General features: G+C 34.1%; 3 protein-coding genes and 1 long non-coding RNA gene across 7 annotated transcripts; 3 read left to right on the top strand and 1 right to left on the bottom strand.

Annotated features, from left to right (window-relative positions):
• The first annotated feature begins 63 nt into the window (after positions 1 to 63).
• LOC105204069 (fukutin-related protein) lies at positions 64 to 4,882 on the top strand. Of its 2 annotated transcripts, XM_011173098.3 has the most exons (5): positions 64 to 188; positions 1,092 to 1,304; positions 1,468 to 2,271; positions 2,344 to 2,601; positions 3,044 to 4,882. In XM_011173098.3, the coding sequence occupies exons 3-5, from the start codon at positions 1,807 to 1,809 to the stop codon at positions 3,812 to 3,814; spliced, it is 1,494 nt and encodes a 497-aa protein (XP_011171400.1). In that variant the 5' UTR covers positions 64 to 188; positions 1,092 to 1,304; positions 1,468 to 1,806; the 3' UTR covers positions 3,815 to 4,882. The 2 variants fall into 2 exon arrangements, with proteins under 2 accessions (XP_011171400.1, XP_025990624.1); XM_026134839.2 differs by lacking the exons at positions 64 to 188; positions 1,092 to 1,304 and having other exon boundaries at positions 1,338 to 2,271.
• On the bottom strand, positions 4,661 to 8,670 carry LOC105204070 (dynein intermediate chain 2, ciliary). Of its 3 annotated transcripts, XM_026134836.2 has the most exons (15): positions 8,495 to 8,670; positions 8,273 to 8,393; positions 8,069 to 8,182; positions 7,792 to 7,993; positions 7,632 to 7,709; positions 7,361 to 7,533; positions 7,185 to 7,268; positions 6,799 to 6,985; positions 6,570 to 6,731; positions 6,344 to 6,487; positions 6,077 to 6,183; positions 5,791 to 5,968; positions 5,486 to 5,717; positions 5,195 to 5,428; positions 4,661 to 5,097 (listed from the first exon to the last, which is right to left on the bottom strand). In XM_026134836.2, the coding sequence occupies exons 2-15, from the start codon at positions 8,327 to 8,329 to the stop codon at positions 4,920 to 4,922; spliced, it is 2,130 nt and encodes a 709-aa protein (XP_025990621.1). In that variant the 5' UTR covers positions 8,330 to 8,393; positions 8,495 to 8,670; the 3' UTR covers positions 4,661 to 4,919. The 3 variants fall into 3 exon arrangements, with proteins under 3 accessions (XP_025990621.1, XP_039306720.1, XP_025990622.1); XM_039450786.1 differs by lacking the exon at positions 8,495 to 8,670 and having other exon boundaries at positions 8,069 to 8,148; positions 8,273 to 8,392; XM_026134837.2 differs by lacking the exons at positions 6,344 to 6,487; positions 8,495 to 8,670 and having other exon boundaries at positions 8,273 to 8,400.
• Positions 8,671 to 9,465: 795 nt separating this feature from the next.
• On the top strand, positions 9,466 to 11,109 carry LOC105204071. Its single transcript, XM_011173103.3, has 4 exons — positions 9,466 to 9,586; positions 9,771 to 9,849; positions 9,964 to 10,150; positions 10,693 to 11,109. The coding sequence occupies exons 1-4, from the start codon at positions 9,518 to 9,520 to the stop codon at positions 10,892 to 10,894; spliced, it is 537 nt and encodes a 178-aa protein (XP_011171405.1). The 5' UTR covers positions 9,466 to 9,517; the 3' UTR covers positions 10,895 to 11,109.
• Positions 11,110 to 18,412: 7,303 nt separating this feature from the next.
• Positions 18,413 to 22,376, top strand: LOC120358064. The gene is made up of 3 exons (XR_005575023.1): positions 18,413 to 19,178; positions 20,787 to 20,843; positions 21,846 to 22,376. It is a non-coding gene; the product is annotated as an uncharacterized LOC120358064 (long non-coding RNA).
• Positions 22,377 to 22,658: the final 282 nt, after the last annotated feature.

Below are 22,658 nucleotides of genomic sequence, written 5' to 3'. Positions count from 1 at the left end.
CCGTACGGGGAGTGTAGAGTAACGAGACAGACGTTGAAATGCGTCGACTCGTGAGGCTTTAGAAATCGTCAGTTACCAGGGAAGCATACCACAGTTGGAGGTGCTAAGAGGTAGCGAGGTTAGAATACGCATCTCTTGGGAGCTTCGAGAATCGTAGGAGTTATCAGGAGGCCACGTGACGCAAGGAGGTGAGCGGTAACTCAGGTGGGTGGGGCGGGTACGAGGGCCCCACTCCGCGCGCCTCCGCGCCCTCATTGGTCGAGCTTGGGAAGGGGCTGTGATGGAGAGGGAAGACCGCGCCGCGGAGCCATTTTGAAGCGGAGCGATGGAGGGAGATTGCCGAGGGCCCGTCCAGTGGAGGGGGCGTGGTAGCGTGGTATCAGCTGTTGTTCCGGCTGATTTCAACGACTTCCTCGCTCAACATGCGTTCCCCGTAACATCTGATATTTTTCGGAGCTCTCGGGATACGCGGACACGTTCTAACGTCGTTATCTCATAAAACCTCCTGTCGCAGTATGCTCCTCGGCTTCCATGGAGCATACTGTTATCCGAGGCTCGGATAGGAAACGGATAGGATCGGATAGAATAGGATTCCTCGAAGCTTTCGCGAGACGCATCTTTCACTTTTTCTCCGCTCATGTTTCTCGAATCATTTTCGCACACGCAGGACGCGGTAATTATTCTACACGAGAGTAAAAAAGAAAGAGTCGCGATAAATAATTAACTTTTGCTCTTTCTGATCTAAAATGGCGTTGATTAAAAATATGTTTACATATACATATTCCTATCTCCATGAATAATATGTATTTTTCAAAAATCTTTGAAATTATAACTATTTCGGGCGGCTTCAATCAAATTTGAGTTAATAGAGTTAATTATTTTTAATTAATTTAATTAGCAGAGAGAATCGTCCACGGCAAAACTTTTAGCTAGTGATTCATTGTCTGATTTTTAATTAATCTTTGCTTTCATGTGTCAAAAAAATAAAATTTATTTTTCATGTTAATAAAATACTACACGTATATTAATTATTTGATAAATTGTCTTAATTAAGTTAATCAGGACTTGATCGCTCTAATTTCATATTTTAGAGAAGCTGGTAATTCGATACAAGTAAAATAAGTTACTAAAATACTTTTCGAACGTCGGCCAATGCGCATGGGAGAGGTCAAGGTTCGGCCTTTTTCAATTAAGCGCAATTACGCTAATTTCCAGTACGAGATCAATTATGCGTTTCCATCCGTGAATTTGTATGCCTCTACGATTACGTCAGGTCACAATTTCAACGCAAAAACGGCCTTCGGGTAATTAATTTCATTTTACTTTGGCATCACTTTTTGACAGTTGTGTTTATACGCCAACTTTTTTTTCGATTTGCATTAAAATTGTTTACGTTTAAAGAAACAGCGTCCGTAGAGGATTTTGTCACAATCAATATATGTATATACGCATTGTATGTTGCTACAGCCCAAGCCCACACGATAAAATAGGATAAGCAGACGAGGTGGTCGGCTAACCTAGCGTATCTTAACCTCAAAGGCTAACTCGAACGCTTCGTGGGCGTCCGTCTGCATCGGACAATGAAGCTTTATTTACGTGTTTTTTAACTTGGTGATGACGTAAGAGTTCATCGGGTCGTGCGGGATGACCCGCACGTAAGCTCATCGGAAGCGCGTTGCAGCATGACAGAATATCCCGACCTGTCGAATTCTCGACGCCAGAACTCGACGCCGGGACGCTGTGAGAACACGCGTCGCGTTCGCGTATAAATATACATAAGATGTGACCGCGTCGTGCACCGTAACAATGCGCCTCAAATTCGTCAGGGCGCTCCTGGTTCTCGCGCTGTTAGGCAACATCATCGTCTGGCACAAGATATGGCGGCTGTTCGCGGCGCAAAACACCCTGGGCTTGTTGACGCCGAGTGTTGCGACGAACGAGCCCCCACAGAAGTTTCATCGGCGCCTGGCCCGCCTGGTCACCATCGTCATCCGACAGTTCGAGAACTTCGAAAACGATGTGGCATCCATGGTGGAGTCTGTTTTGAATTCCTTTCCAGGGATACCCATCTTGATAGTCTGCGATGAATTGCCGTACCCACCACTGGAGCTGGACTTCGCCAATGAGAGTTTGAAGAATGTCAAGCTGATCAGCCTACGGCCTGAATTTAATAAGTCTTTCGAAGAGAGGAATCCACTCTTCTACATACGTACCAAGTTTGTCCTGTTCTTACCTGATGCAACAAGATTATCAACTAAGCAGGTTATACAGGTAAACTTTCTTTGTTATATGAAAAGATATTTTATCTTGCAACAGAACGTTATTCTCTTTGATGTCTTACAGGAGACTGTCTCGCAAGTGTCAAATTTAGGGATAGTTATTGTGCCAGTGGGAAAGATAATCTTACATTGTCTTGAATTAGATTTAAAAGTGAGAGAATGGAGTTTGAGGGTAGCACGAGTCACAGGAACGGAATGTGATAGCGTAATGGGCAAACATGTAACTATGCTTGAAGCAAAAATTTTGAGAAAATTGTCGGATCCATTCCTGCTGCCCTTCACAGATGCGTTGTACATTCAGACAACAGCTATTGGAGCAAAGGTAATTCATTTTATCTAATTTAAACAATTATTTATTGCTTTCTTCTTTTACTGCCATTGTAAATTATTCTGTTATAATTTCTTTTATTTCTGTTGCATGTTTTATTTCTGTTATTGATCCATCCATGTGGTATTTTGATATGCTTCTATTATTTATACTATATTGATGTAATTAAATATTATATATACAAAATTTGTGATGATATGTAGTTGATAAATATTTTATCTTCAGTTTTGTGTTCTGGTGTCAGTGATTGTTAACATATAAATTTGTGTTTAAATTTTTTTTGGTAAGTATTTTCTATTTGTTACATATTTTCTTTAAAACTTATTAATTTTTCTCATATTCTTTTTCTATGCATTAGGAAAAGATTCAAATTTATCTTAAAATAAAATGATCAATTACAAATGTTTGAAATGTTTTTTGTAATGTGTGTTTTTAGGCACATATATTGAAAAACTATCAGTTCAACGAGGGAAAACCATTGTACAGAAACCAACAGGCACAGTCCAAGATGCAGCAGTTGTATCGCACACGGGAGCGATTGATGTTCGAGAAATTGGGAATAAAGAAAGTTACAAGGGCTTCCGGGTCCATCGAGTGGTATGGCTGTTCGCGAGAAACCCCGAGATGTTTTGGCTCGGTGATAAATGGCGTGCCGTCGTATCTCTATCAGCACCGATACACGCCGCCTTGTTGTTTGGCTGGACTGAGAAAGGTCGCCTATCACGTTATCGACAAGCTGGAGGAGGTCGGTATACGATTCTGGTTGGAAGGTCAATCATTATTGGGAGCGATGAGGAACGGCGATATTCTACCGTGGGATCACGAGATACAAATTGGACTAAATCGAGACGATTTGACGAGATCGCCATGGCTGGTTAGAGCGAGGAGCAAGCCGGTCGTCGACGATGATGGCTTCATTTGGGAGAAGGCGACGGAGGGAGAGTTCTTCAAGGTACAGTATTCCAGGGTCAACCGTTTGCATGTGAATCTGCTACCGTTCTACGCGCGCAATGGATCCATGACGAAGGACGCATGGTTCTTGAAGAACCGGAATTTCCCTGAGCACTTTCTTCATCCGATGTCGAGCATCGAATTCGCCGGTAGACAAGTGCCATGTCCAAATAATATTAGAGACTTCCTAGAGCTTAAATACTTCAAGGGTGTGATAGAGAATCCAGAGTTACCTGGTAGATTTGTCTTTGATTAGTCCATTTTTTCGATTCATTGTAACTTGAGATTACTCGCGGTAGCATACGGCGTTATTGTTGCCTGATTTTACGCAAAAATCAGGAGCTTCAAGAGTTAAGCCGTTTATCGAATTGATAATTGTATTGAAACATTACGTATGTATCTAACGATACTAGGAATTATCTATGCATGAAGACGTTAATATCTAAATAAAAATTACAATTTGACAATGTCTGTCATTTAAGAAGAAGACTTGTAAACATTTCTATTTGCCTTATTCGGATCCTACTTTAGTAAGAAAGAATGACAAATAATTGTTATCAAATATTACCTTTATATCTTTAAACAACTCAGCTTGTGGAATAGTAAAAGTCACAAAATCACTTTCTTCTTGCATGAATTGACCTGTTAATATATCGTGCCAAATAAATTTAATATTTTTAACTAGATTTGCAGATATAGATGTTGAGACATTTTTCACAAGTACATTTTCATTATATATATATTAACTTTTTATTAGATTTATTATTGTTTATTAGTAGGTAACTATAGTACTAGAATATATTCTATTAGAAATTTAAATATTTAATATTAAAAATATATTAATAAAAGATCTGATTTCATAATATTTTAAAGATATTTTATTTGTGAGATAAAGGTATTCAATTTAATATAATCTATCTTGAACTATAAAACGTGAAAAATATTTATAAATATTTATATAGTAGGAATTCGATTATTCAAGTTTTGCAATTAAAAAATTTCTATTTTATAGAAAACGGGGAAAAGCATTCAAAAATAAGTTACGTCTGTCGCATTACGTTTAAAAAAATTGTGTAAATATATTTTATTTGAATCATTTTAATTCAAATCAATTTATTCAGTTTCTTTGTTTTAAGTGAATTGCTGAATTATTCTATTTGTTACAACGTTTTTCAGCAATAAGAGTTCAGGTACATAAACTACTTCGTAGAACTATTTGATCTCTCTATTGCATAATTATAGTGCCAATTTATTTGTAAAAATATAGATATGTATATGTATCCGTCTGTTATAGCAAATATTAATAAAGCTGTTGTTTACAAAAGAAAAGGATAAAACCCGTGTTCTTATTCAGATCCATTTTAAGTGACTGTTCTCACGTCTTTAGGTGGAGTCAATACCGGAGGCTCTCTTACAAAGCTGAGCAACTTTTCTAATTTCATAGATTCTAGTTCCGTATGCGACAAGTGCATTTGCTTCTTGGTCGGTTTTACTTTTATTCGTAAATTTGGAGACAGTTTCAGTGTATTTACGGTACCTCTGCAAAATTGGATATTAAATAAACGAATAGTTAATTACATGAAGTATATTTTTGAAATTATATGCAAGTTTTAATTAAATATATAATATTACTTACTTGTCATCGCCGACTATTATAAACGGCAATGCGTTATTAAAAGCTAATCTGGTCAACTTGTTTTTTCGTTTACTGACTATTTGTTGGCTGCAGATCGGTCTGTACTTGTTAACATTCAAATCGAATACCGTAACTTTGCCATCGTTTGATACGCAAGCCAGCACCGTGGAGCTGTACGGCGCCCATTGAACATCTCCAATCGGAACACCCAGGTCGAACATGAACAAAGGTTCCCTACGTGCAAGATATTACTGTAATGAGACTTGTTGCAATTACGGAGATGTAACTTACGGTCTTTCGTCTTCCCAGATCTTGATTCGCCAGTCGCCCGAACAGCTGGCGAAGATGCTGGAATTGTACTTGTTGAAGACTATCCGGTACACTGGCATCGTGTGCGCTTCGTGATACGTCCTCATGTAAATGCTGCTGTACGCCGTGTTGCATTTGTACATGGTACCCTCCTCCGTGCCCACCAGGAACACATTCTGATCGGCGGGATGAAATGCGATGCACGTTCCGCATCCTGGATTCAAACAGTTTGCATCATCATCGCAGGACGTGATGATTTCCGGTTTCTTTTTATTATTTGGTGTTACCTTTCAACGTAATCATTGTGCCATCTGGTCCTGGTATAGGTGGTCGGTCCAGGAATAATGTCATAACGGTGGTAAGACCGAGATCGTTCTGGTTTAACACCCAGTGATTTATCTTGCCGTCGATACTGACGCTGAAGAACGCTAGATTTCCTTCCTCCGTATCAGGAGCCCATCGAATCTATAATCAGTACATATTTTTAAAAAATTTTGTTAAAAGCTTTTAAATGGAAATTCTCAGCTTTTCATAAAGTATTAGAGATTCAACAGATTGAAAGATTCAACAGACCTCCCATACTAACCCTCCATGCTTCTGCACAACGTCGTTGCTTTTGTATTGTGGCATGGACGGCGGTAACATTATGTTATAAACTGCCACTGCTCCGTCCATGGTACCTTTATTATTAATTTATTACATCAATATAACGTTTTAGAAATTATAATAGGTAAACTAATGCAAATATTTAATCGAGATTTTCTCAGTAAAAACATTTGATTTCTAAATAAATATCACTATATAATGCTATTAAATATTTGAAATAGTATTGTTTCACACCGATAACTAAAAGATGAGGATGTTGGGCATTAAAATCTAGGCACATCACGGGAGATTCTATCGGACAAATCCATTCTGGATACGATGGATTCTTCAAGGTGAACAAGCATACCGTGCCATTTATTATTGGACTGTTGAATGACACTAGAACATGCACAATCCAGTTCTTATTTATAACTTACAAAATTATACATTATAAAAATCAAAATATGCATATTCTACTAACATGATCCAAAGGCGACTGCAAAGAGATCGTAATATCTGCTGTTGAAGCACAAGTCCGTGATGTCATGTTTCTTAGTTTTTTCATAAGAAAATTTCCACAAAGGTAATAAAGAGCCTTCGCCTTCCTTGAATTCGTCGCTCGGATCATCCCAATATCTATAATCTAATAACAATTGAAGAAACATATACTAGAAACTGAGATTTCGTCGAAGAGAAGATCAGAAGCCTACCTTGTGATATATCGTCGAAAATGTTTTGGTTCACCATTCGCTCTAACGTTTTTGCAGCTTGTAACATTCTGCTTGTCATTGCTGAAGATTCTATTTGGTTTTTTTTCTTCACGTCTTCTTTCTTCGGTTGTGCCAATGGTGCTTTCTTTTCCTTTTCCTTCTCACGCTGTTGTTGTGCATAGTCTTCCTACCAGTCATATAAAATAATTGAAACTTGTATAATATTTCTTTACTTATATGCTTTTCAAACAAAAATAATGTATGTAACATTTATTTATACAAATATGCTACTTTTTGTTATGTTGAATATAATGCGAAAGAAATCATTTATAATGTTCTGTCGAAAATATTTGATTTATTAAGGATTAGAGGAGAACTTTTTATACCTGATACTCATCAAAGATAGTCCACTGAAGTACATTGGCATTAAAAGTTGCAGTAGGCGGAGGTATAGTTTGCGTACTCATGTCCTGCAAAACGTATATGATTTACTTTCTATATCTAAGAAAAAGTTTACATACTTAAATAAGTTTGGTGTACAGAAAAGAAATAATATACATGCCCTCATAGGATTATCATATGTCAACGCTGCTCTCTCACAGAAATTGAATTGATTAGGTATTTTCTTGGGTTTTGTCTTTTCTATTTCCTCTTCCTCAGGTTCTGCTTCGGCCTCCAACTCATGTTCACGTTCAGCCTCGGCTAGCGCCTCCACTGTTTTATCTATTTCATCTACTGTTCTTATGGAACATGCGTTTTATATTTTTATTTATAAGAAAATATCAAAATTGGTTTTGTTAAGTTATGTATAACTTTTAATTTCTTCTACCTACCTTCTTCCTCTTCTTCATCTTCTGCTTCTTCCGCTTTATCACGCTTTAATTTCTCATCCGTTGCCTCCTGGTCTTCGACTAGATGAGGAATTATAATTATATGATTACATAATTATTTTATCAGACGTGCTAACTATCACAGTAAATAAAGAGACTTTACCAATTGTTCCTCCTGCCATTTGCACTTTGGCTTCTTCAGAATCTTTGTGTAGTACAGTGCCAGTTATACTCAGAAGAGTTACCAAATGCGGTGGAGGAGGCAATCTTATAAATTCACGCAATTTCCATGACCATTCGACTAAGGAATCTGGTACCCTGGTATTATGTATAGTTAGCACTCTAGCAAATTCCTCTTGCAATTCCTAGGGCAATAATTATAGATAAAGAAATATCCAGAAATATCCACTGAAAAGTCAACAGAGACAAGTTAAACATACTGCTTCTGTTAACTGCAGTTGATCATCTGGCCTAAGCAAAGTCTTTCCTCGCATCCAATCCATGTCACCAGCACCCAAATCTAGTCGAGACACATAACTTTTTGTCAAAGATTGCTGCAAAATTTTGATTTTTTAAATTTTCTTCAATGTGACGAATTAATTTTTTTTTTATTCATAATTGGTGTTATAACTGCAAATGTGTACCTCTTTAGTTATGTCCGACCCTTTGGAGGGTATTTTTTTGGGTATTGTCGGTGCCATTGTTTCCTTTGTATGTTTAAAAATATATCAAACACTTGCAACAGTCACTGGCACAATTAATCAACTGAAATTGAATTACCTTTCTTGGTGTTTGGTTAAATATTGTTTTGTTAAATAAATATTGCATTAAATTATATGTTCTTTATAATATACAGTGCGACTTACTATTAATAATGAAGAAGCAAACTTTATCATATCAGGCACTACTTCTGATTATTCTGATTAAAGTGGGTCTATTTTATAACTCAAGTATATTACTTTTCAACAGTTTCCAATACAGTACGACGAAATATGTAAAGATATAACAGATAAAAACTCCAAATGCCATTTTCTCATGTGTCATTCAACACTGAGAAGCCTGTTACAGTTTCCTAGGATACGCCAGACCATGGTGGAAACCATGCGCCAGACCTTGACAGCAATGTCAACCTGTGTATGATACAGTATTTCAACTTGAAATAATGTTCCCATTTCCTCGAATTTGTCATCGCTTGATAGTCTACAAGTAAATGTTACATTTTTGAATTGATATAAAAATGTTATGTAGCTTTCTATAGCTCTGTATTTAACACGTACATGTGATGTGCACCTGTGACAACAGTATATCACGTGAAAGTGAAGCGTTTTTGGCAAAGTTGTTATGCGACATGAAACGTCCAAAATTCGCTTAATTCATACACAATATTCTGGTCGCTGTTATGCTAGTTCTTTTCTTTCACGACGCTGGGACAAGCATGCTTTTCTCTTTGGGGTTACCCTACACGGAGAAAATCAATAATGGACTATACCACGTAATGTGAGCACTCCAACAAGTTGCAGGGTTATTATTGCATAGAATTGTGAGAATATCTTTCGTTAGAATTTGTAAAATCTTAGTTTATACAATTATCGTAATGGGGAGTGACATATGCATATATTATTAAGTTTTGAGAATCCGCAAATACGTAAGAACCGTGTGCCATATGTGTGCAACCTCTTTGTTGTGTGCCTGAATACAAGGATTTGTTAATTACAGTGGTGGTTTATTATTAATTATTATATGTGTTTTATTCTTATTTCAGTTTTCATATTGGCTCTTTCATGCTTGACCAGCTGCAATGCATAATAAATAATACAAATGTTTTTTTATGTTACAGATGAATTGACAAAAGACAAGCTTATATATTTGTGTAAATATTTTGATGAATCATGGAAGATAGTGGTATTGACAGTGATCCTAAAGCTGTTAATCATGTTGAGGATGAAAGACTTTTCTTGGTAAATGTTTATTTTGATAAATATATCGACAGATAAGTCGCTTGCTATACAATTTACTTTAATAGAGAAATATAATTATAAGACTGTGATATATAATTGTGAGATATTAATAATGATTTATAAATGCTATAAAATACAAGTTAAAGATTGTTTAGTGACATAAAAATGTTTTAATTTTTTGTAGGGTAGTGACAGCAGTTGTAGCAGTATTCATACACAGGTTTCTCAACGGAATACAACGAAACAGCTACAGAAGAAACTTGGTATTGAAATAAGCTTTTAGCTCTTTATATTGCGTTATTTCAACATTGCTGTTGCAATAATCAGCGTGACTTATATGATTGTTTTGTTCTAATTATAGTAATATTGTTTTTCAGAGATACGCATCGAACAAGCAAAACGAATCCAACGCAATTCTGATTACATAAAGCTTCCAAAATATGAAAATGAAAATACAAGCAACACTAGTTCCGCCGGATTAATATCAATTCAAAGATTGCCTATACCACATAAAAATAAGGAGCATGTTCCTCTAGTCGAATACTGGCATAGTGAAAGTGAAAGGTATTAAACAATCATATATGTGTAAAGAATTGTCAAATGATATTAATACATTGCGTATTGTATTTAAAAATTGATTTACAATCTGTCATTTAATTCATTGTCTTTATTATTTAAATATAGTAATGTAGGTCATTACACCGGTTGCTAAACAAACACCAGATTGATTGTGTATCACATAAGTTTAGTGAAAATTACAAAAGTGAGCAAGATTTACTAGATTTTGACCAATAAAATTATAAATATTCTAGTAAATTTATTTTGTAATTTTTATCAAGTTGTATAATACACACTCAACTCTCAGTACATGTCTATTTAAAAAAAATAGAATAATAAGAAATAATGGATTAGAAATTAATGTTTTAGGTTTACTATTTATACAGATTTTATTAAAATGTTATTTTGAAAATGTAATTACATTTTTTATTTGTTCATTGACTGATGCAGTGATCTAGATCATTAAATCATATCTGTAAAGAACATGTCCTATATGTGTCTATGTGATCAAGTTTAATTAATGTATTCTATTTGCTGTATAATTGTAGTGAAAATGAAATGACTCTTTTTCCGCCGAAATCCAAAGATTCCTCAAAGCATAAACAAGATTTGACGGACACGTTCAGCATCGGGGAATTAAGCGACGAAAGCGAAGATTCTTTGAACTTGGATCCAGCGCAACCACCACATCCCTTCATGCGAACTTACGTACCTTCTGGATGTTTTGCTTGCCATTGCCATATATTGTAATATAATATAGTTTGCATACTAGACTGATCGTATTTAAATTGATTAATTATTATTTGAGTATCAGTATACCGTTAAAAATATATTTACATATATTGTACTTTTATCAAGTTATGTTTTCTTCAAGTTTATTTTGAGTTGCTTAATCAATTTATTGTATCATATTAAATCATACATTATTTACAGAGAGCGTGATTAAATTATTAAAATTATTTTATTAAATCGCTGTCTATCGATGTTTTTTTCATCGTTATCGTTATTCAACGTTCGACGATCGACCATTTTATGAAGAAGCACGATTACAACGTCCGAGCAAAAGGATTAATCGGTTCAATGAATGCAACAATTCATTGGGGACAGCGCTTTCTTCTTCGTGACCGAAGCAATTATTGTTAAGGATATTATTCAAACGGCGTTTCTCAACGTTCACTAGCTATTGGTAACACTCGCAATACCTATTTTGCATGATATCACAGCAGGTAATATTCATTAGGTTCTATGCAACATATTACTCAAGTTCATTTCGATCGAATTGATAAATTGATCAAAGAAACATCTCACAACTTATTCTTTATTTTCTATCTATTTTTAATCTATTCTTTATTTTCGTTTAAATAAGGTTTTACACGTGGCAATAATTTCAATCAAGGAAGTAAATTGTAAAACGTGTTCCCGTATTTAAAATTATTTATTTAGATAATTACTCTTATTTCATTGTTGTTTGTTAAAATAATTATAAAAGATTTATTCAATTTTTTTTATATGATAGGATTTTTTTCGTAATACTACTTTCAATTTAATTGAATAAGCGAATATATAAAAAAATATTTTATATCCCACAATTAATCTAAATATACGTATTTATTTATTAAATATTATAATACAGTTTAAAGCCATTAATATAGAACAGAAATGCAAGTCGCTTGGTGATTTTTTAACTGCAGAGGACAGACGCACTTTTTTCTTTCGTAAATTCGAACCCTTTGATTAGCCTGCGCAATGCTGTATTACGAAAGAGTACGAAAAGCCTGGCCAACACAGGTGGATTTTGAAAGATTGCCAACATACATGGAGCACGGAATTATAAGTTTGTCGTGCGTTACACTTTTATTAGATTGCAATGTACGTGAGTGGGATTTGTGGCGCATTGAACGGACGCTCTGTCGCGCGTGCAATACAGGAAGACGTTCCGTGCACCAGGGTAAGAAAAAACAACCGTAATTATGCGCTATAATTGAACGCAAACAACCGATCCTTTTCTACAATCCTGAAAATTATGCGAGGACGTTCTTTGGCAATCTCATTGCTAAATATCGATGCGACCTTGTGTGGGTTTCTAAACTACAGGAAATTACCAGTTCAACGAAGATCTGTGTAATTGAAGACTTCCTTTGTTGCGAATTAAGTAATTCTCAGTAAAAGGTCATTACTTCATTTTACTTTCGAGCGATAGTTTATCTGCATTTTCCTTGTACACAACACATCTCCGATGAAAAAAAATGCTCATATCTTTTTCTTTTTAAAGAATTTTTTATATTTTAAGATCTTTGAAAAATATCTTGAACTTCTTCAAATTTTATAAGATTTTGTAAAGATTCTTTCAGAAATTATACAATGAGAAATGAATAAGAGAATAAATTATAGATTGAGAAATTTTAGAATATTTCAGAATTCAGGTGAATAAAGAATTTTTTAATTCTTAGAGATATATTTCTTAATATTTCTTAAGTGTTTCAACTTTTATAAAAAATCTGAGAAATTCTAAAACGTTATAAAAAAATGATACAGAAATTGCTAAAAATTTTTAAATTATTTAAAAGTTTTGAAAAAAAAATATAATAAGTAAACGTACTCGATCAAAATGTTTTTTTTCTTTAGCCAAGTATGTTTACCCGTTCATTATAATTTACCAGTTTAGTGATGCAATTTTATTTTTTAAGACAGAGTTCTTTTTATTTTTCCTTTCATAAATTGAAGTTTCAAATATCGATGTAAAATGCCGTACAACAAACTTCACACGGTTTGCGCGCCAATTTAGGAGAATAGAAAGAAAGTCTTGTTTCTCTCGGTGGCCCTTAAAAACTTGACGTACCATAGGCACGCCTACGTTGCGTAAATCATAGCTTTTCGCGTGTATAAAATCGCCGGTGCGAGCGAAACAATGCCGCGCACGCTTAAGAGAACTTTTCTAGGCACGCACAATGTGCGCCAGATCGTACCGGTGAGATACCGCGTGCGGAGAATACCGGGAGGATGCCGCTGTAAAACGTGCCCGAACGCGCTCCGTTACGGAACCCCGAGAGAAACGGCCTTTTTCCGCTGCCTGATCTCGATCGCGGTATGAAACGCACATTGCGTATGCATTTCTTCCAACCGTAGGAGTCGAGCAGCTCTCATGGGTGAATGCTGGTGGGTGGAAATTTTTCAGAAGCACTTACTGGAGAAATTAAAATTTTTCTTTCTAATAGATATATTAGTTGCGAAAATCTAAGAGACGGCTTTCACTTTTTAAATAGTTTTGATTACGTTGCTGTTTACTTGTAAAGGTTGAATACATATTTTATTTGCTACGTTTACTAGGCGTTATGAAACTTTTTTATTCATTTATATTATATAATATTTATATTGTTATTATATTTTAATCTATATTTTAACTGGTTACTCTGTGAAATTTCTTGTCAGATTTGTTAACGCTGCAGAGTGCTAATATTTAAAGCAACTTTTATAAAAATAGATCAGAGACAATCGTAAAGAAATACACTTGCTCCTTATTTTAGTCCAGGTTATAACTTTGTTAAGAGTTCAGCAAAGTCAGAGGGGGATGTTTCCGTGTATTTTCTCGATGTATTTTCTCTCGTTATCCAAATGTTTAAAATTTTTTTTCAGGAATAAAATTAAAAATATTTATGACGCGTTACTGAAGATATTAAACTGCAAATATGAATTTCTAGTTTATCGCAGGAATAAATCAAATTCGCTGGAGAATTTCTTTTTGAAATAAAGATTATGTATAAAATAAAATCTAATATCCTCGATTATATTGTTTCTATTCTAAGTTTTTATTGCAAAATTATTAAAAATAATTGCCACGTTTATTTTAAATATTGTCGCCGCACATGATGCATAATGGATATGTTTCTCTTTAAAGGGCTCCTTCCGATCGTAAACGCGAATACGAAAATACTGTGTCGTGTTGGTAGCGCGATAGCGTTCTAATTAATGGCCCGTGCATCTGAAATTTATTCCACCTCCCAGCGGTATTCCGGCGAATTCAATTTTTAATTAAGTCCCCATCTCGACAAGCATAAACGCATTAACAAACCCGCCGTGTTGTACAATGGCCAGAAAAACATCTTTTATGGATAAAAATCATCAGTCGCTAAATAACTTTTAATCTGATTGAAAGAAAAAAATATGAATAAATGTATGAACGAATCTGTAATTAATTGCGCTTTTAATGAAAGATTGAAAATTATTTACGACTATAAATACCGGCCTTAGGTTCGTAATCAATATTAATAAAAATTTGTCACAATTAGTTTTAGAAAAAAAATAGCTTTTCTTTTTTTAGCCGCTATATTGAATTCATCTTCTTAAATTTCACCATTTTTGTATCAGATTTATCATTAGAGATCCCGAAAATCCATTAAAATTAATTTCCATGAAAATCTGCACTAAAAGAACTTGTTAAAGTACCTAAAAATTTATCTGGATGCAGATTTGAAAATAATTTTGTTAAGCTATCAAAATAATTGTGTTGGACCATTCCAATTGGTTAGTGGGACGTTAAAACTTTTTGCAGGATTGCTCATCATGCTTGAAGATCCGTCATAATTATTTTGATGGTCCAATAAAATTATTTCTTCAGATCTGTATATCCAGCTACATTTTTAGATACTTCAGCAAAATCGTTCTTTCCGTGTAGTTATTTGTAAATTTTTGCTCATTTCATTGGATCGGCCGTTCTTATTGATTTGGATCGTGATCCAAATTTACGTATTCTTAACAGGCTTAGGGCCTGTTCGATTTCCAACAAGTTAAAAATAAATTTTTTCCAAATTGATTAAGAACCGAAACATCGACAGATTTTTGTTCAGAAAGTGCTTTTCCGCCCACCGTGCGCCCCTCGTTCGGCTCGCCACGTGAATAAATGTTTGTTGCGTTAAATTCCCGCGAGACGCATGATGAATCGTGTATGAATATTTGGGCGCACGTACGTGCGCCCTCGTATATTACGCGCTTCTTCGCAGTGGCCCAAGGCATTCCAGGCCCTTCTTGAACGAATGCAAGATTAATTTATTCCTCGCGAGGAACGCCCGACAGCCGCAATAAAAATTTTTTGATGGTGCTCTTTCTTTTCGGGTGCTTAAATATTTTGTGCACGTCGCTGCGTTGATGCAACATTTGAAATCGGTTGGAATACGATATTCCTGTTATCTCTTGTCGCCTAACTAAAGGATATCGATGCTTCGATATCGGATCCTACTTTATTATCCCGAGAGTGTTCTGTGGTCCAAGAAAACAAGGAAGAAAGAGAGAGAGACAGACGCGGTGAAGCTGGAAGACTCTGAGTAACATTGTAGAGGGTATGTACCGTCGACGCCAGCGATAAATCGAGTGAGACTTATGGCGTATTTTGTAACCAATTTGATGCAATAAATTTTGTCCTCTCCCGATGAGAGCGCGGTAACTGGTAATGTGAACGCCACTAATTTCTTTTCATTTATTCGCAGGCTCGACGGAAGGAGAGTCGGCGACGGAAACGCGATGCTTTCTCGTGCTTCCATTCGATGTTTATATTTATTTTTATATCACTTTCATGACGAACAACTATCTAAATTTATGTTAAAAGGCTTGCAACGCTTGCGTATGTCATTTGTTTTTGTTTAATTTTTGATGAACAGGATGAATGAAATGATTTCAAGAGCTTTAATTGTGAACATCAAGTGGAATGCGCTCTTTTATTTCTTCATTTATATTTGTAACTATCTATACTTTTAATCCTTTTGTCTTATTAATATTGCATTTCCAATGGGACTGTGAATTCAACAGCATTTTCTTGTGTATACATTTGGTTACAGAATTTGCTGTAGATCCAAAGTCCATCGTTAAGTGTTTTTACAATAACAGCGATGTTACTTGCATAACTATTAAGTTGCTTTTTTTAGAGACCGTGTAGTTAGAATCTAAGGAAAATGTGAACTTTAAAAATATTTTTTTTTTTCAATCAAAGTGATATATATAAATTAAAAAAAAAAATAATAGTATCACAAAATTATGCAATCTAATTCAGTCTAAGTGATATGTATTATTAAAAAATATTTGAAATCTTTTGATTGCGCAAATTGCTAAAAGGATATATTATTTTTTGAAATATATAACACTATTGTACAACTTCTAACAGATAAAATCCAAGTAGTAATATCTTTGTATATTGATTCAAGAATCTTTCTACTCCAATCCAAATAGTTGTAGCTTTACTTCATAAAAAACTGTGATATTATTTTAATAAATAAAACCGAAATAATATCTTTATTTTTTAAATAAAACACAAGTAGTAGTACATTTAATTCTTTTACAATAAAATCTAAGTGGTTCTATCTTCGTATTCTGATTAAAAAATTTCCTGTTCTAACACAAGTTGAATGTATTTAATATTAATTTAGGATACGTCCTAAGGATCATCTCGAGAATGTCATAGAAACATTTTTGCTTTCATTATTCAAATTTATCAAAATTAGCTTTATTGGATTATTATGCATATTAACCGGGGGGGGTTATTATGTATAATAACCATATTAATCAAATTAACCGTAATATATATATGAGGTATTCCACATGAAATGAGTCCATCTAAAAATAAACTGTTTGAGATTTTTAAAATGATAATGAAAACATGTTAGTGGACATATTGTAAAAGGTTGATGATAAAAAAAGCAAGTATTATATGCCTTGCATCAAAGATATTGAAGGTTATCGTTTAAATTAAAAATAGAAATTTTTCTTTTTTTAACATTTGTAGCTAAAATTAAAACATTTTTAGAGATACGATTTTTTTCATAATTCAGATAAAAACGTTAATTTTAATGAACAAAAAATTTAATAGTATTTAAAAAATTAATGTTTTAGTTTAAATAGAGAAATGAATAGTTATATCTATTTTTAAAAATTCGAAAAACTTTCAAAGATACTTCAATACATGTAAGAATATCGTACCATAAAGCAAACTTTGGGATTGCAATGGGATTCTCTTGAAAACAAATATTTTTTTTAAATACAAAATTATAATTTCAGCCAAAAGCTGCAGTAAATAATATCAATTTTTATTGGTTAATTATTTAAAACTACGTAAATAATATACGTTAGTTACGTATAATATTTACGTAGTTTTAAATTAACCATTTTAAATAATTAACCAATAAAAATTGATATTGTCTATCTTTCGACTGAAATTATAACTTTGTATTTGAAAAAATATTAGTTTTTGAGAGGATCTCATTGCGATCCTAAAATTTGCTTTATGGTATGATATTTTACATGTATTGAATTATTTATAAAAATATTTTCAGATTTTTAAAAATGGACATAATTAGGTGGACCTCTTTACGTGCCCCATATATATAATCAATACAATCGCATATTATATATAATTTTTAGTAAAAGTGAAAAAAGAAAATAATGTTCAATTAAATAAATCTTTATTTTAATATTAGAATATCGCAATATCACAAAATATTTAATGATTATTAAAAAAATTTTTTCAACTTACTTATGTTCGGTACTATTCTTTATTTCTTCCGTCTTTTATTTTAAACTCTTTCCCCTCTTTGTTTTCTTTCTTTTCTTCAACTTCATCTTTTTTCGTATTTTAAAACCTCTTTCGTTCTTCTTTTTTCTTTTTCTATTGTTTTTTTATATCTAACGTTTTATAGTATCTTTCCATCTTCTACATGTGTTTTTACTAAAAGACAGAAAAGAAGATACTGTTTCTTTAAACAAATTTTTATTTTTACATCAAAATTTTTAAATATTATACCAAATCCAGCGATTATTAAAAATTTACATTAATTCCTTTGTATATATTCGCTCTCTTATCTTTTTTTTCTTCATTTTATACCTTTACTTCATTTTATCTTTTTTCCTTGTTTTGCAATTTTTTCTTTTATAATTTTCTTTATATAAATAAATTTTTAACTTCGGTAAAAAGTTAATGAATTAAAGTTCACGTGTTTCAAAAATAAATGGTTAAAGTTAAAAATTAAATCATTAAAAATTAACTAACAATAAGTAAAATTAAAAGTATTAACTTTTAATTTTTTAATTACCGACAACTCTGCAAATGAGTTACGAGAGTTTGTAACGCCATGCGATGCAAGTAGATCTCCCCCAAAGTCGTTGATCAAGAGACGCGGTAGTCACGTTAAATGAACATAGCGAGAGAGACTTTCCGAAGCGCACGTGCTACCGTCGGTTAATGCCCTCAGCTTCACTCGTGTCGTTGACCGTGCAAGGTCAGGCGCCACGCTGTTTCGGTCGCCTCTCCATCCCCACTCGCATCGTAAAGCACGTGGCCAAGGCTGCCGCGATGCCTCGGCCGCTCGACGCGCTCGACTATCTCCGCCGTCGCTCGGCAACGTTCGCTGAGCGCATGCGTCACGTGGCCGGTACGCACTACGTTAACTACGTAGCTGCGCGGCCGCCTAACCTTATCTAACTGTTACCCCGTCGTCGCCGTTGATCGGACGTACAACGTATCGGTTCCGTGCTTCTCGTCGTACGTTCCAAGTTTTGATTGTGCGCGAATAATGCCGGCCGGCGTGCCGGCTAGTCGGCAACGATCGTCGAGTCGCCGCCACTGCCATGTTGTTTTGTCCTCTACCCGCCTGTAATCACCTGTACTGGTGATCGGCGGACGATCCGTGCTTCTTTCGTGTTCTTCGTGTTGAAGTTTTCGTGCGGATATAACGTCGGGTGTGTCGAGTGTGGTAGCAGCGTGAGTGCCAAGATTGTATGCAGATCGTGTCTCGTTCGTGAAGCGGTACGAGTTTGTCGCGTCTCGTCGCTGGCTCGTGTTCGTGTGACGTTACTCGATTCTCCGCTTGCTCCGCAATTTTTGTTGCTCCTGATCGACTGCGATCGTACATATCACTTTTTGCTTTTGTTCGCGTATTATGTGTTATCCGCGCAGTATCGTGAATGCCGAATAAAATATCGGGCGGCCGGTATTAATGTGTAATTCGAGAATGAGAGATCGGCAGCGAAATGACGATCGCCGTAGAATAATTCGGTACATATATTATTTTATTAATTGATATACCTCGTATAAGTGGCTTCAGATTCGTGTCCTCATCTTCCTGCCCTCGCCTATTCGATATCTCACATTTACAGTGAGAACGATGTTCGCTTTCACACATTTGACTTGAAACAATTAGATTCTGGGCTCTAGCTTTAATATTACATATTGTCTATCAGTATACAAATTTGAAACTGTTAATTAGTGATAAATTGAAGAGCTTATTGCAATTGTAACGCTTGTAGCTTGCTCAATTCATAATCGTGGACCTCAAGGGTCTTAGCGAGACTCGCTTTTCCTAAAATCTTAAGTAAATGACATGTAATATTAATTAGGATGATTGTACGCTTACAATATCGTTTATTAGAGTAGTACCAAGTTGCATGATGCTTTCTACAACAGGTATTGTTATCACATAACGAGATCTGTATAACAACAAATATTAAAATCCTATAAAATCTCACACTGTAAAACTGCATAACGCTTTGCATGTAAAGTTTTAAATAAAATATTTATTCTAATAAACGATATTATAAGTACAATTATTCCAATTAATATTACATGTTATTTGCTTAAGATTTTAGGAAAAGCGAATCTTGCTAAGATTTTTAAGGTCACTGATTATGAATTGAATAAGCTACAGGCATTACAATTGCAATAAGTTCTTCATTTTATCACTAGTTAACAGTTTCAAATTTGTGCCTTTACATTCCTGTTCTTGTCCATTTGATATCTTATTTTTTTACAATGAGAATGTTGATCGCGTTCCCATATTTGATCTGAAATAGTTACATTTTGAGCTTTAACTTTAATATTACATATTATCTGTTAGTACATGAATCTGAAGCTGTTAACTAGTGATAAAATGAAGAGTTTATTGCAATTGTTATTCCTGTAACTTGTTCAATTTATAATCATGGACTTTAAGGGTCTTAGCGAGACTCGCTTTTCTTGAATTCTTAAAAAAATGAAATGTAATATTAATTAGGATGATTGCACGCTTACAATATTGTTTATTAGAGTAAAATCAAGTTGCATAACACATTCTGCAACAGGTATTGCAGTTGTTATCATATAACAAGTCTTGTATAAAAATAAATATTAAAATCTTATAAAATCTTACATTGTAAAACTGCATAACTCTTTGTATGTAAATTTCCATATAAAATATCAAATAAAGACAACTAAAAAAAAACCATTTGTACATTTACGTTTTGTAAAATTTATAAAATATAATATACGATATTTATATGTGAACAGTCATGAACTCATGAGATTATAGTATTGTTTGTTTTGTTTCTTCTGGGTCTACTAGGTTCACCTAGTTTACTTCCTGCTTTACGATTCACTTCCAGAGTTTCTCTATCTTAACTTAAAGATAGTCAGGTCTGCTTGGGTCTGCTGCGAGTAGATCCAGAACATACAAAACGAACAATACTACAATATCACAAATTAAATTGATTGTTAATTTAATAATGATGCTACGAGCACTTAAAAAAATTGCAAATAATTATTGCGAACATTCTGATAACTGTAAATTATTCTTTATATTTATGTAATAATTCTTTATATTTATGTAGTAATTCATTATTATATTTTCAGAATCAACAGGAAATGACACACAGCAGCAGTAACAGCAGCAGCAACAGTAACAACTGAGTGAGTAAATTAAATAAGCAATTTGAATAGAGCAGTATTTGCTAATATTATTTGATTATTTCTCTGTTCGAAAATAAATTTGATTTATTTATGTATAGAACTTGATAGGTTTTGATTCATAGAAATTGATTCAAGAAATTGTCAAATATACACTGAGAAAAAAGTAGTTAACTTGATTAAATTTTTTTAACTTGATAAATTCATTTAGTTTAAGTATTTATGTATTTAAGTTAACTATATATGTAGTTAAGAGTTAAATATATAAATGTTTAAACTAAAGTTCCAGTATTTTATGTATTTAAGTCAAATACCACATAAATATTTCAACTAAAAAAATTTAATCTAGTTGAAAAATTTAGTCAAGTTAATAACTTTTGTTCAGTGTAATATTTTCAAATTGTAAATTGTGTCGCTGTGTTAATTTGCAATCTCAACTTGTGTCGAATTTAATTTGAAAATTAGTCACTTTCGTGAGACTTCATTCTTTGAAAGAAAGAAAAAATTGCGAACCATTAGAAAAACGAAAGAAATGGAAAGAGAGAGAGAGAGAGAGAGAGAGAGAGAGAGAGAGAAAAACAAAAAATAAAAAAGACGTAGAATCGAATTTACATTACGACCTAAGTACATCAAGTCGCTTTATCAATCTCTCTCTTTCTCTCTCTCTCTCTCTCTCTTTTGGAAACACGCGAGGGGAAATTCACAGCCGGCATTGGGGCAAAATTTAGCAGTGGACTTCGCCGAAAAGTAGGCAGTGACCTCCATAATATCGACGGCATTGTCGTCAGTGGTTGGGGAGTGGTGAGCTCACTTCAGAGTCGGTTTTTCGATCATGGAGTTGAGCACAAAAATTTTGAATACTTCGGGAAAGCTTTAGAATTCTTGTGCAGGCATTGGCGTACGATAATGGGCACGCGGTAGTGTTCATAATTGCATGGCATGTCTTTTTATTGTCTCCGTGACGGGTTGCATCATTTGGAGTAATTAATTGATTTTGATTTTCAGGTCAGGTGAGTTCGCATCCCGATAAAGACGAGGCCTCTGATAAGACTCGCTATTCAATTTATTCGCGCGAGTCTCCAGGGACTCCCGCGGCTCGTGCGTCCTGTGCGTATCGCACTACATCGTGCATTAGATACCGCGGTAGATTCTCGCGCGCGATATCGCGGACACGTACGACGATGCGGACTGGAGTGGGCAACGAAGACGATGTTGTTTTCTTCGGACTGGCATGTTCCATGAAACGTGTTTACGAGCACTCGGGGAGCACGTGCCCTTTTTTCGGGAGGCTCACATAAACCACGAGAACGTATTAGCAGTCGTGAATCGGAGGATCGCAATTCTAAAACTAGCGTCAGACTCGTGCTTACCTTTTTTGAGTTTATAAATAAAAATGCTTCTGCGTTAATGAATTAATACGAGTGATAAACCATCAAGATTGGATAAGTAATGTATATTTTTAACTGAAAAGTTAAAGTTAATAGCTTATAAAATTAATTTAGTTAAAAGTTACATGAATAAAAAATCAACTAATTAAAAATTACGTTAAAATTCAATGAACTTAAGTTAAATTATAAATAAGTTTTGAAAAGTATTATTTATATTAAATTAGAAATTTCAAAGTTTTAAAATTAAATTACTCAATTATAGTGTGTGTTTATTAAACAAATTTAATATTTTATTCGTAAATTTATTATTCAACTTTTAATTTTTTAAGTAGTTATCTAATCTTGTAATCAATAAATGCTAACTGGATGAATACGCTTATTTACAAACTCCTGTTCGCAAATCTCTTATGAATAACGAAATTGCAAATCT

The sequence above is a fragment of the Solenopsis invicta genome, chromosome 6, assembly GCF_016802725.1.
Source record: "Solenopsis invicta isolate M01_SB chromosome 6, UNIL_Sinv_3.0, whole genome shotgun sequence".
NCBI classification, from domain to species: domain Eukaryota; kingdom Metazoa; phylum Arthropoda; class Insecta; order Hymenoptera; family Formicidae; genus Solenopsis; species Solenopsis invicta.
Note: the sequence above shows the minus strand (reverse complement) of the source record. Positions and strands in the feature narration are given on the sequence as shown.

Excerpts from the sequence above, each read along its gene's own strand:
- LOC105204069 (XM_011173098.3), top strand. The coding sequence starts at position 1,807 with ATGCGCCTCAAATTCGTCAGGGCGCTCCTGGTTCTCGCGCTGTTAGGC. Across the intron at positions 2,272-2,343 it reads CAACTAAGCAGGTTATACAG|GAGACTGTCTCGCAAGTGTC; the intron begins GTAAACTTTCTT and ends GATGTCTTACAG. Across the intron at positions 2,602-3,043 it reads CAACAGCTATTGGAGCAAAG|GCACATATATTGAAAAACTA; the intron begins GTAATTCATTTT and ends GTGTGTTTTTAG.
- LOC105204070 (XM_026134836.2), bottom strand. The coding sequence starts at position 8,329 with ATGGCACCGACAATACCCAAAAAAATACCCTCCAAAGGGTCGGACATA. Across the intron at positions 7,994-8,068 it reads AACTGCAGTTAACAGAAGCA|GAATTGCAAGAGGAATTTGC; the intron begins GTATGTTTAACT and ends TTATTGCCCTAG. Across the intron at positions 6,184-6,343 it reads TCCTCATCTTTTAGTTATCG|GTACCATGGACGGAGCAGTG; the intron begins GTGTGAAACAAT and ends TTAATAATAAAG.
- LOC105204071 (XM_011173103.3), top strand. The coding sequence starts at position 9,518 with ATGGAAGATAGTGGTATTGACAGTGATCCTAAAGCTGTTAATCATGTT. Across the intron at positions 9,587-9,770 it reads AGGATGAAAGACTTTTCTTG|GGTAGTGACAGCAGTTGTAG; the intron begins GTAAATGTTTAT and ends AATTTTTTGTAG. Across the intron at positions 10,151-10,692 it reads TGGCATAGTGAAAGTGAAAG|TGAAAATGAAATGACTCTTT; the intron begins GTATTAAACAAT and ends GTATAATTGTAG.